The sequence below is a fragment of the Balearica regulorum genome, chromosome 19, assembly GCF_011004875.1.
Source record: "Balearica regulorum gibbericeps isolate bBalReg1 chromosome 19, bBalReg1.pri, whole genome shotgun sequence".
NCBI lineage: Eukaryota > Metazoa > Chordata > Aves > Gruiformes > Gruidae > Balearica > Balearica regulorum.
This window is the reverse complement of record NC_046202.1, coordinates 11,520,156-11,533,551: the sequence shown is the minus strand read 5'-3', so window position 1 is coordinate 11,533,551 and position 13,396 is coordinate 11,520,156. Positions and strand designations below refer to the sequence as shown.

General features: G+C 47.2%; 1 protein-coding gene across 1 annotated transcript in view; it reads right to left on the bottom strand.

Annotated features, from left to right (window-relative positions):
- Nucleotides 1-13,396, bottom strand: part of GALNT17 (polypeptide N-acetylgalactosaminyltransferase 17) — a 215,337-nt gene that overhangs the window by 132,641 nt on the left and 69,300 nt on the right. Inside the window, exon 3 of the mRNA XM_075771688.1 lies at nt 3,477-3,643. Within this exon, the coding sequence (XP_075627803.1) occupies nt 3,477-3,643 (167 nt within the window). The remainder of the gene's footprint in view (nt 1-3,476; nt 3,644-13,396) is intronic.

Genomic DNA, 13,396 nt, shown 5'->3' with positions numbered 1-13,396 from the left:
CGAAGTACAACGTACAGCTCGAGGGAGAAAGGGGTTCAAACTACAACTCCCCAAGCTTTTTCCTTCAAGGAGGCTTTTTTTTCCCCCCTATTACAAGACATTGGGATCTTTTATCTATTTACAGCTCAGATGTAAAGAATCAGAATGACCGTGTTTATTAACTTTTAATCTCACATTGCATACTTTTATAGTGCAGTGTTGTTGTACATACCGCGGTACAACAAAGATAGAGCAAGAAGTGTCTAATAAGGCTTCAGAAGCAGTTTGTTCCAGTCTGAAAACTACAAAACACCAAAAGGTTTTGATCATGGCTGTGTAAGTAGTCAGTGGTCTACCTGAAGGGCAAATAACAGCCAGAGGTGCCAGGGTGTGCGGTTCTTACCTCCATCCCTGGGACTAATTTTAACACTTGAAGTTGACTTGCAAATCCCAGAGGTCTTTTAAGATTCGGTTTGTTCTTCACTTACCCATACAGGCCTTTTTTCCTCTTCACGTTGGTGTAAAGTGATCCTTGACAAAATCTACACAGAAACCCCTCTGCGTGCAGCCCCGAGCCAAGGACTTCCATCAGCCTTTAGCAACTTCCCTTGAAGGTGCTTCTGGTGACACTCCAGGGCGCAGTTACCGGTTTTGAGCCCCTAAGGTCAGCCTTCTTTCTTGGTATAAACCTGAGCCCAAAGGCTTTGCTCAGGCTCCAGCAACAAGCTGTACACCCATAGAAATTGTCCCTCAAACACACATGGCTGCTCACAAAGAGTCTAAAGTAATTCCTCCTCTTGTTCCATCATAGCCACCAAAGTCGCACCCACGCAACCCCATCCGCTGCTCAACACCAGCCACTTGATTCTCCAGGATTCATCTCTAAATCTTCGAGCTCACCAGAAACTGTTTTCATGTAATTATTTTCCTGTAGAAGCCAAATCCATATATTGCAACGACTTTGTTTGTAATATCCAAAGCATCAACTATATGATGCTGCTATTGCTGCTCACAATTATTTCCTACCATTAGTGGGAACTATACGACAACGTTATTGCCATTAATAATTCTTTGCTGTCATTGAAGCTCCTTGACGATGCAGAGAGTGAATGCGTGGGTCCCAGAAATATGTTCTGGTTTGTATCATTTCTTTTACATGAGAAAACTAGATTATTACACGCTTGGGAGGAGCTCTCCATAAACATCTGCCAAGTTACCTCATTATCTTCCTTCAAATCCCTCCTTAAAAATCTCATTTGTCATGATGCCTACAAAGACTCAACTGCATAGCACTGACATTACTAACTAACCCCACTGGCAAACAGCATCGCCTCGTTCCCTACACCCGCTCTCCCCGTGTACTTCCATCGCATAGTTTTTGAGGACAGAGTCACCTTGGTGTACAGGTGTTGTACAACCCTCAGGACAACCTTGGCCCACCGCTAAGGACCCTGGCTGCTCGCGTTCCCGACACAATCAGCACATCTTCTCGGTGGGATGCAGAGTGCCCGTTGCCTAGGTGCGCGAGGAAGTTGGGATTTTCCCACCTCCTGCACATGATGTATGAATTTGTCCCTCAGTTTAGGTCATCTACCTGCATCTGCCTCCCTGGATAGGTGGCTGCCACCAGACACTCCAACACAACCCCGGCAGCTTGGTCAGTCTGCAAAAACAGGCACAAAGAGGAAATCCCAGAGCTGGAAGTGCTCGAGCATGCTACAAGCTTGGCCACCCATCTTGCTGCCCTGTCAACAGCCTGCCACCAGCCAGCCCCACCACCAGACCCCACCAGCACCGGCCCAGCCCTCACAGCAAACAGCCAGGGAAGCCGGTGCCTTGCAATCTCAGCGGCAGATAAAGAGATTTCATTCTGCATCCTCGCTGCCAGCTGCAGTCTCAGCTTCTTGGGGGGGGGGGGGGGGGGCGATGCTTTTTGAAAGGATTCATTTCGTTGTCCTATGCCTTTCAACAGTGTCTCCAGAGTACTTGACTCAATATTAGCCTTGGTGCTGCATACTGAATGATGGGTGGAGGCTGTTTAGAAACATATTTCTTTGTGTGTGGCAAGGGGTAGAGCAGCTCAGTAATTATTACCAATGGGTTCTCTTGTAAAGTGTGCTTCTCTTCACCCCATTGATATGGTAAAATCGGGAGAAGCAGCATCTCATTTTGGCATTTCAAACCCTCTAAGTACTGGGCAATGCTAAATACTGCAGCGACAATCACCTGCACTTTCTCTTCACTAGCCAAATAGTTCTAGCTCTAAAATCCCATGGCTACGCTGGTGCACGTCACCCTAGCTTTTGCACTAGAGCTGCTGTGATTTCCATCAGCTGAGGAGCTGCCCTCCTGTTTTTTTTACTGGTAATTATAATTCATCAGCTTTCTATGGTGCTCATTACTGTGGTATTTGAGTGCCTATTTTTACAGGCTTGAGTGGCTTGCTGTATACCATCTCATCTCATTGCAGACAGACGAGCAACCTCTCAGGCTCCCTCTGGAATGAGCTCTCCATGTCCTGCACCCTCCCTGTTCTTCCCTTTTGATCACAGCATCCACAGCACAGGTCTATTCTTTTTAAAAATAATATTAAAATCATGCAGCACAAATAAAGAAGGCAGTAATCAAAGCAACTTAACCATTTGCTGGTCTACATGAAGATTTTAACTACCCTAATGACATTATCCAACCGTATACTGGGAAAAACAAATCTTGGAAGAATCAGAGTCTGAAAACGCTTCCACGTGAAACCACCTCCTGCGGCTTTATGATGTGAAAAGCCAGAAGGGATGATATTGCAACAGTGACCGAGAGCAGGTTGAACCAAACGACACATGAGTGTAACACGGAAAACCTAACATCCCCCTCCACACTTTGTCATGGCCTGACGTGAGCAGGTTGAGGGTGTTCGTTTCCTCCTCTTCCTCTTCACTTATACTTCTTGTACAGAAAACACACTGTAAGAGGAAGGAGAGCCTCTACAGGGTCCCAGTTATTTATAAAGCCCAGGAAGTTATTTTGCAGACAGGGAAACTGAGGCACACATGGAGAAAACGTGTCGTGTAACACCACTGCAAGGGGCCAAAGCAGAGTAGCTCACAAGCGCCAGGGTCTCGTCCCCCAACTCTGTGGTAAGTATTGAGAGGTGCATCTCTGCGACAAAGTGTTATTAGAAACAAGGATACACCTGGAACCAGAACTTCTGGGTGCTATGTGGAGAGAAAGCTAAGATAGCTTTCTGGTTTCCTTTAGCCGCCCAGATTTCAGCTACACTTTCAATCAATAATTATCTCTGATTTTAACTTTGGTTTGATCCTGTTTCTTTTCTGCTACAGAAGTTGGAGAAAACCGGAGTGCCAGCCAGCACACCTGCCACCTCACACCACGTGTCTCCCAGCAGTGGCACCGCTCCCAAAGGAGCACGACTCCTTCGTGAGATTTTAAGAATTAAACGCCCTCCTGGTGTTTTGGAGATCCGAGATCCCAGCGCTGCTAACCTTCATCACTGTTGTCATCCACAAGGATAATCTCCTTCAGGAGGTGAGCCGGTGTATGATTAACAGCGCTGTGCACCGATCGCAGGATAACCGACAGCGCTTCGTTCACGAAGATGAAGATGATGGAGATCTGGGGTAGGTCCTTGCCGTATTTCAGCTCTTTGCACCTGTAGCACGAAGGGCAGAGAGAGAGAGACAGGGTTAGCAGAGCACACAGAGCAGTGCTGCGAGTCGGGCACACATTTAATTCACAGCACAAGAGGACGGCTGACATCCCGCAGCTTTGCACAGCCACGTATTACAGCTGCCTGCGCCTAATTTCAGCAGTGCTGTCTAGGAAGGGATGGCAGCGATGGAGAGTGTCCTCCGGGCTCAGAGAGCACCAGGGGCAGGGGGCAAATCCAGAGTTCGCTTAGGTGAGGTTGCGTTTGCATGTCTGCGGGCATGCAACAAAAAGCAGCCTCCAGAACTGAGAAAATGGCTTTACCATTTAAAGTGAAACTCCACATTCCTATTCTGGTTTAAGATTAATAGGTGCTCAGAAATGAGCTTTGTTCTTAAATGGCACTTGTGAATTTTCTTCCCGTTTGCTTTGGAACGAAATGAATATGAAATGACCCTTGGTTAAATAGTCTTAATAAATGTTTTAGCTCTCTTTGCAGATACTTCTGAACACATTCCTGTCTCTGAAGTACCCCAGCAGAGCCTTGCCATGAACCGGTGTCTTTGTATTTCACAGCCAGGATAGGTTAAAACCAAAAACATGCAACCACCTCTCCGGGTTTCAGGAGTAATTGCTTGACTGGAGCTGGTTTTATCTGCTTACACACATTTCTGCGTATGAGAGCGGGACAGAGGTGGAAGGAGCTCCCAGGTCGCCTACCAGCCAGCATCATCCCTGGCAAGCAGCATGTTCCCGTTACATCGATACACCAGACTTTGAGGCCAAGGACACCCATGGCGCAGAACTGGGGTAGCTCTAAGTGGAAGAGGTTCTTCCAGGTAACCCACAGCTCTCCAAGGAGCACACATCGTTTCCAAAGAGATGCAGATGTTGTTTAAATGCCACACTTTATCCTACCCAGAAACCTGATCTTAATAAAGTACTTGCAGAAAGCAAACAGGTGATCTTTAACTGCGTCAAACAATTTAATCAAACTCTCCAGCCTTCCCTACAATAAATACGTGCGAGGGAAGAAGAAAACGAGCCTCCTCGCTCCCTCTCCACATTCATGACAGATTAGACATGCAACATTAGCAGTGTTCGCAGAATTACAATGAGCGTTTACCAAGTAAATCCTGCCCAGATAAGCAAAGAAAGACTGAACGCACGAATGACATCCCAGCGTCGCTTCAAGCTCATTGACTCCCCAACAATGACTCCGTATTTAATTGTACTGGGTGTTTCTCAGGCAACAGCAGGCATTCTTCAGACTCCAAAATGAGACTTGGGAGACAAAGATTTTCACAGAAACACAGTACTTTATGAATCTTCTTTAGTTAAACAAGTATGCTGGATAAAAACAAGGTTGTATTTCTTGATTTAACTGTTGCCTCGCCTAAAGCAAGCCAAGCTCTCTACAAAAGGGAACGTACTGAATGCCAAAAAGGCTCTTCCAAAGGGAAGCGCTCTCTTTAAAATGAACAGTCGTGATGGGGTAAAGTGACAATTGACCCTGAAATCCTGCCATGAAAGTCAAACTAAACTGACTCTGAGATTAAAAACCTGCTTTTGATATATGTCAATACCTGCTAGGGTGAGGAGAAGGTGGTCACAGGAGCAGAGCACTTCCTTTTAATCATTGCACCCCTCTGGGCAGCCTTCCCCCGGGGCACGCTTCGGGGGGGATAAAGAGCTCAGCTTGTGATCAAAGAGGTTTGGAGGAAAATCCAAACTGAGTCCTTTGAGGTTCATCTCCTGCTCATTCCCATTCGCCCTGCACCACTCTTATCACAGTTCTCCTTCCCCGATTGCTGAGGACAGGCGAACAAAGATACAGGGAGAAGAGATAAGTCCGGGGAAGGAGCGGGCATGCCAAATACCCGCATTGTTCATACGCACAGAGCTGCAATTCTCCAAAGGCAGGCGGGGGGAGGACACGGGACGGACGGTGGCTTTGGTTGCAACCACAGGAGCGGGGAAGGCAGCGATTTAAAACCAAATTAACCTCAAGTTTGTCAGTCTTCCTCACGAGCTCTCCCCAGTTGCTGGTGCAAAAAACAGCTGGGCTGAGCGACGCTCTCTGCCCACAGCCACGTGCCATCGGACTTCAGCCCTCCGGGCTCTACCGTAGCAGTTTATTAGTGACAAGCTGACGTGTCAACAGATATTCATGCATGCGTGCAGGAAAACACCTGGTGCTCCTGGGCTCTCCTGGGGCAGGGGAGGGGGGAAAGGGGGGAAAAAACCCAACAAACCAACCAATAATGCTTGAGCTCAAATATAACTAGAGGGACTAGTGGAGAACTTGTCAGAAACAGCAGGAATAATAAGTACGTGAGCTGGAAGGTGGTGGGGTTTGGTTTAGTCATTTATTTAAAGCATTTTATATGGACTGAACTGGCCTCTGTGGTTCGGCCTTATCATTCAGACCATTTACAGGTGGAGGCAGACAGGTTTGACTGTTTCACTCCCACAAACATTTCAGACAGCAGTTTGGGCAGGATTTGCCGTCTGGCAGTGGGTCAGCAGGTCAGGACCGTGCTGGCTCCCGCGGGCAGGCAAGGCTGCCGGGATGCCCATCGCTCCGGCTCACGGAGCTCCATCCTCTATCTCCCTCCCTGTACCCCAAAGCACAAACACCTTTTCAACCCTAAGGGGCTGCATTTTCTTCTAACAGTGTAAGGTGGAAAGACACATGATGTAGTGAAATTTCTGCTGCCTTCAGCGTTGCAAGTGCAACCCAGAGGAATGGCACAGAAAAGCCAGCACCAACCGTGGGTCCCAGCAGGAGCAACGACGAGGGGCTCGGGGATGAGCCCCAAGCAAGGCACGGGTTATCAAACCACACCTGAGACACATCTTCCCCCTCTGCCCACAGTTTTGCCCTCAGGCAAGAAGCACCTGCAAAATTCAGATCCTAGGTCAAAATACTTCTAAAGTCAGAATTCCAGTCTCATTAATTACCCAAAAAGGGACGCACAGGGCCAGAACTGGATTCTAGCACAGCTGTGGTCCTCAGCTCAGACTGTGGGCTGGTCTTTTTGGGGATTAGCAATTAATGAGATAAATGTGATATTCGAGAAGGTTCTCAGGGGAGCTCGAGGCTAAGCAGCACATGGGAGACAAGATGCTCTAGGAATAAACACATTGTGCTGAGATTCTTCTAAATCTTTTCCAGAACCTGAAATAACAGCAAAGCAAATCCATTTCTTAGGTAGGCTGGAAAACCTTTGCAGCCCCTAACATCTTCTAGGAGAATCTCAAGAACACTCAGTTCACACTGTATCTGGTCTGCCCACAAGCAAGTCTCAGTCCTGTAAGTTGGATTTCCAAGGGAACACTCCATACATTTGAAAACTGTTAAATTTAAATGAAATACAATAGAAAACCCCCACAATACATTCCTGTCAGTGTCAGTGATTAGTTACCCATCGGGTTAAAGACCAACACCTCATTTTAAATTTAAATTTGCTCACTTTCGGTTTTCCATCATTACCAAAAGGCTAAGAAACTTTTTCCTGCCCCCGTATCATCAGCCAAGCGCCCATCCGCACGCGGACCCAAGGCAGAGCTGCACGACAGAGGCGCTCCACCAGTTGACCAAAGGGTGATACCCGGCCTTCTATATCTGAAGATGTTTCTGGCTGGAGAAAACCGAAGCAGGCTGCAGCTGATCCCTCGCAATCCCCCTTTGCTAGAGGAGAAACACTCGACTGGTGCAGCACGGAACGCTACTTACTTCCCAACGCCTGTAAACTAATTACTGCGAGTTACACATCGACATTTTCCCCACTAAATCCTTCTCTCTTCACTTAAATGTAGGCTGGCACCTGCTTGCAGGATCTATATCAAAGTATCATGAATCAAGAGCAAAGAGAAACAGATCCCTTACAGTTCTGTCTCTCATTTAGATCAATGGGATATCAGAGTAAGAGGCATTTTATGACCCATTAAATCATGCTTGACTACGTCCCATTAAATCACGCTCACAAAACTCTCCGTAAGTTCTGAGAGGCTGGAGAAAACCTCCTAATGTATAGCATTGGGTTTAATTTAAGGACCTCGCTGAGCTCTCATTGAGAAGCATCACTTGTCCTGAAACAGGGGAGAGAAGGGGTTTACTCCATCCTTGGTCCGAGGCTCAGACATGTCTTTTTTCACTCCAGAAACAGACTGATGGACCAACCAGAGACACCAGACCCAGCAGAAACCTCTGCCCGGCTCATCCATGGACCAAATCCCCACATCCCCTCCACCTGCCCCACAAGGGAACCAGGCAGGCGGACAGGGCAGTGGCCAGAGCACTACTGGACTGTGGACACTGTCACCTTTCTCGGGCCCAAGATCTTTATTGTACGTGAAGCCCAAGCCTACAATCAGGAGAACGTGCAAAGAAACATATGGAATAAAATATACTTATGGAGGATATTTTTTACTGTGAATTCTTCGCGGTTACTCCTTTATGTAAGAAGCCAATTCAGAAACAAATGAAGGATGAGAAGGGGAGATGGAGGAAGGGGAAATATGGCTGAGTTTATGCTGAACAGCTTGGCATACATCAGGCCACATTAATCAAGTCAGCCAATTTGAAAACACAAATAAGTAAATTTAAAAAAAAAATCAAGTTTTGCTACTACGTATGTTTGTCTGCTGCAGGAGTCTGTCTTGCATCCTCTGATCCTTTGTTTTATGCTCACCACACAGCTGTAAATCTACTCTTCAGCACAGCGAGTGAGATGAGGCTGTTTAATGGCTGTCTCCGTAACAGCAAAGGGATATCATATCATTACTGCTTCGTGATCCCACAGCAGAAAAATAACCTGGAATCACAGCAAGCACTCCTGGAGCACAAAGAGGCCACAAAATGGCAAGTCACATTTAAAAAACACTTCTTACTGCTCAGTGATTTAACGTGATCCACTCTATTACTCGATTAATACATATCAACTGTCATCTGGGGCACAAAGCTATTTCCATCACCCGCCTAGAGTCACGCTGCCCAGTACCGGGCAACCGAGAGCCAAACTCCGACGGTTTCCACACCTTCACTACCCAAACACAAGCCATTTATCAGCACTAATCAGTGCATCTTATGAAAAGCTGGAAGAGGACTATTTCAGGACAAAACAGGCCCCCTCTTGTCTGATCCTTCAGATCAAACCTTGCTTGCACAGAGCTGACGCTGGACTTTTCTGCCAACGGTGTGACTCGGTGCATCTTCTCCTATGGATGACAGGTGCTGTCAGGGAGCACCTTACACAAAAATGAAACCAATTTAATGAGAGACAATAATGCATTATATTCTTTCAAAGTCCATAACCACAGACAACAGGTCCATTATACTCTGGAAAAAATGAGCAACACTGTTCAGGTGTTAGTCCAGAGAAGAGCTGGACAGACAGACCTGCAGCTTGCTTTCCTCCCCAGATCACAAAGCAAAAATACTATTACTGAGAGATCCAGTAATCGCTACTCCCAAATCCTGCATCAAAGATTATATTCATCACTGGCTCTAGAAATTATCTTCCACCTTCCACGATACGCCTCGCTCAGGCCATCCGCTCCTGACAGCACACGCATCTATTCTGCACAGAACCCCCAATCTTCAAGCCCATCACCTTTTTCCTAATTTGTGCCTTTTGTACTGCCTCCTTCCCCCCAATTCCAACATAAATATGCCTACCAAAGTTTTCAGTGGAGGTTAAATACCATTACGCAGAAAGTATAGCTGTCCTCATTTCCAGTGGGGAGGCAGAACTCCATAAATTTGAACAGCCTGCTTTGGTCAGATGTGCCCTGGTTGTCAAATATGTCCAATGGTTTAAAGGTAATGCTTGGATCTAGATAAAAAACAGGCTGCAACAGGCTATCTGAAAACGATCCATCAGTAACCTGATTTTCCTAATGATATCTTTCTAATAAATCATACTTAATGCCTACTATCCGGCCTGGAGCTCTCTCTCCAAATGAGGGATGGGAGTGCAACAACACGCAGAGGTAGTCCATCAAGATCCAGAGAGAGACAAACTGGGAGGAGTATCAAGGTGGTCAAGAGGGATCAGAAAAACACCGCTGAAGGAAAAGGATCCGCTACTGCAGACTCAGAACACTGATGATGTTTTTCACTCACAGTTTTAAGCAAGGTAGAGAAAAATCTCACCTCACACCCGCTGTGGGGTAAAGCAGTCTCACCATCTGTTTTGAGAGACATTTCTGCATTGTATGGAACCACACAGACACAACATTTTGCCACGAGCTGTTTTCCTCCAGGCTGGTGCCACCGAGGCACTACCCGAGGCACAGTCTGGAGCACAAGCAGAGGTTCTGCTTGCAGATTTGGCCATCCGCCCTTCGGACTGCAAATGAGTGCCCCAAAGCTGATCTCCACCTTCTGCAAAGGTCACTTCCAACTCTACACTCAAGTCAGTTCCTTCTGTCTGAGATACCAACACAACATCAAGTGAAGCCAAAGAGAAAGCTCAAGAAATGTCAAAAACAAACCCTTCTCATGAAAGGAAGCACTCAAACATGCCCTACAGCACAAGGGTAGAAGCAACGCGCAGGGGTCCTGGACAAGAGCACGGCCTGAGCCAGAGAGCAGAAGCCACCTCAGAGCCTGGAGAGAGGACAACCATCTTCCCCCAAGCTGCATTTTTATTTTTAAACACAGATCTAACCAGTAACTGAAGAACAAAGATTGAGGGAAAGCGAAAGACAGTGCAGTTATATCGGGGGGGGGGGGGGGGGGGGAGTGGGTGTCTTAAAATATGAGAGGAAAGATTCGCCTCCCCCAGCCCCCCATCACTCGCCTGCCCTTGGTTTAAAGCCGTTCCCAAACAAGCTGTAGCTGAGGCCCCCACTCTGACACAAACAGGTCAGCCTGCCTGACGGGCACGCGATGATCTGGTAGGAGCAAAATCGGACATCATGCCTCCAGCACAGACGATCAGCAAGGCAGGTCAGCCGCTCGCCTCGGCAGCGAAACCTTCCTCAGTCAGCAGCAAAAGGAGAGGTCCCGAGGGGCTCTGCCGAAACCACTGCCAGCTGCCACGGCAGCTCCCGCGCTCCTCTCCCGGACGCAGACACAGAGCAGGAGCGAGCTCTGACCTCCGGGCAGCTCGCTCTGGGTAACAGCGTCAGCACTCCCTTCGCTCCACTGCTCCAGGACTCAGGACGCTGTTTTCAAGATAAATATATGCAAGTGCAGAACGGCAGCAAAGGCAAATCAGCCACTGCAGGCCAGGCTCAGGTTCCATCCCTGCAAACAGCAGAGGAAATCATCTCCTGAGCCCGTGTCACAGTCCGAGCCGAGCTTGTCCTGGCAGGCACAGCAGGCAGGCGCAGGCAGAGTTCAGACTTACGCTGCAACTTGTTCACCTTGTAACGCAGCACGCATCCCTGCCCCGTACCACCGAGATGGCCAGCAGAGCACAGGGGTACCTTGTGCGCACACATCCTTGATTGGAAGGAAAGAACCTCTGTTTAGTGCTCCACGAAGCACAGGAGAATTTTATCAGTAATCAAGAAGAGCTAGCAAAACCTTCTATATGCTGCAACACAGCAGGAAAGGTCGCTAGAATGCTGAAAATCCCCCAAACACAAAGTCCCACCCAATTAGACCAATTCCTACTCATTTTGAACATCAGTACAAGGTAACCATTGACGTTACAAGAAAAATAGCACGTCCTATTTGGAGACTTCAGCGTGGCGCAGGCTTTCAGTTTCCCGCTTCCACCAGTGCAGGAATGGTCACTACTTGACAGCCGAAGAGGTGATGCAGGATAACACACACAACTGCCCAAAAGTGAATTCCTGGCAGACCAGGAATGTAGAACTCTACTGTAAAACCTTGGTATCACATCAGATGAAGATTTTCTTTCTTTCTCCCTGCCAACATTCAGCCATCCCTGGCCTACCCATTGCTTTGTGTCCTTCCTCCAGCATGAAGCTGCTAAGATTCCCCATCCTTCTAACCCACCGTAGGAAGGACACTGTGTATAGTGTCCGTGCTATAAGTGGGATGGCCAGGCTCTACTCTGCTTTGGATGGATGTCAAGTGTGAAAAATACACACAGGAGAAAAGGTCGAAAAAAGAAGAGTAGGCTGCTTTTTTTCAGCCATTGGAACAATTTAACTGGTCTATCGCCTGGATCAGGTGGGGATTAGGCAGCACCACGTGAGATAATTTTTGGAAGTACACAGCACTGTGCTATGCTCTTAAATTAGAGAACACATGCGGGTGTTGGACCCACTGCTGCGGGGGCCACATGGCCGAGGCTCTCGGGAGCAGAAGCCCTCTGTGCTAGCCCTGACGGCTGCTCAGGCTGATTGATGACCAGTGTATCTAAGAGCTACATCACCATTAGCTTTGGCCCTATGCTATTACTCATCTTTGCAAGAACGCCCTTTAGAGCTGTTCAGGACACAATTTTCCCCCACTGCATGAAGGTGACATCCCTGCTACATGCCCTTTTGAAATGCCAACAGCTGGAACTGCCATGGAGAAGGGTGACCACCCATGGCCTGCAGAATGCCCCAGGTCTTTAGGGCTCTACGTTACTGCCACATCCTAGAAAGCTACCCCTGTAGCTACTAATGGGGGTCTTACTGGACCCCTCTCCATCTTTTTTCTGTGATCAGTCATAATAAACACTCATGAACCAGGCAGAAATAAATAGTTGGGTGTCAAAATCTGCACCAGTTGTATGGTGGCGCAAAATGGACAGAGGAAGCCAGATCCTACGTGGAAGAAGACAGGGTAGACAAAGACTTTGGTGATTCTGATTGTGGAGATCACACATCTTCACGAAAGATCCTGATGATGGGTTTTCAAAGATCTCTTCCTCTGCTACATATTAGAGTGGCTAGATTTCCACACACACACACATTTTTTATTTTTAATTCTGAGCATCCACCAGTTCCCCAATCTTGCTCCTGAAGTATAGTTATTAATCACTTCTTTGCTGGCCATCACACAAAATAAATCCAACTAACGTGCTTATCAGGAGCTTATCCCTTCCTGACATTTCATTCTTGCATAAGGCTTGAGGGTTTGAATATTTAAATAGGCAAATATTCTTTTGATTAGTAGAATAAATGATTCTTGTTACTTACTGTCCTTAAAAACACTGTTAGCGTCATGAAAGTGCTCAACTATGTTGGCACAGCTGTTACAGGATTTTGTAGATTTTCCTATAAAACGTGGTTCAGCAGCAGAGAGAGAGTTCAACTTAATAAGCTCATACATTTTTAAATGCCTTTCCTACAATGATATATGGAACTGCAACGTTAAAGCTAAGGGTGCATAAGAGACAGCTTGGTTAGAATTTCTGCACATTAAGTGGAATTCTCCCCAAAATTACTATCATACAGATTACTGTTTCACTAAGCTCTTATAAAGCCAAGCTGGAGCAAACATTATCTTGCAACTAAAAGAATTATCAGTACATCTCAGCGTCTAGAGAGCTCTGAGCCTTTGGCTCCCAGAACTGCACTTTCAGAGCACTCCCCAAATATGACGTACCAACAATTTTACCCCGTGATAGAGACAGAACGTCAGGACTCGTTTGGAGCAGCGGCGTCCCGAGAGCAGGTTAACACACAATGTGTTTATAATCCCACAGCTATCCTATGGGTGCCTATCACCAGGTACACGCTTTGCAGCATAGCACAAGTAATGATGTCCACTGTATCAGCGTCTTGCACAGAGGTAGAGCCTCCCGGCTCTTTGCCGGCTCCTCATCAGTCCCACCGTGAC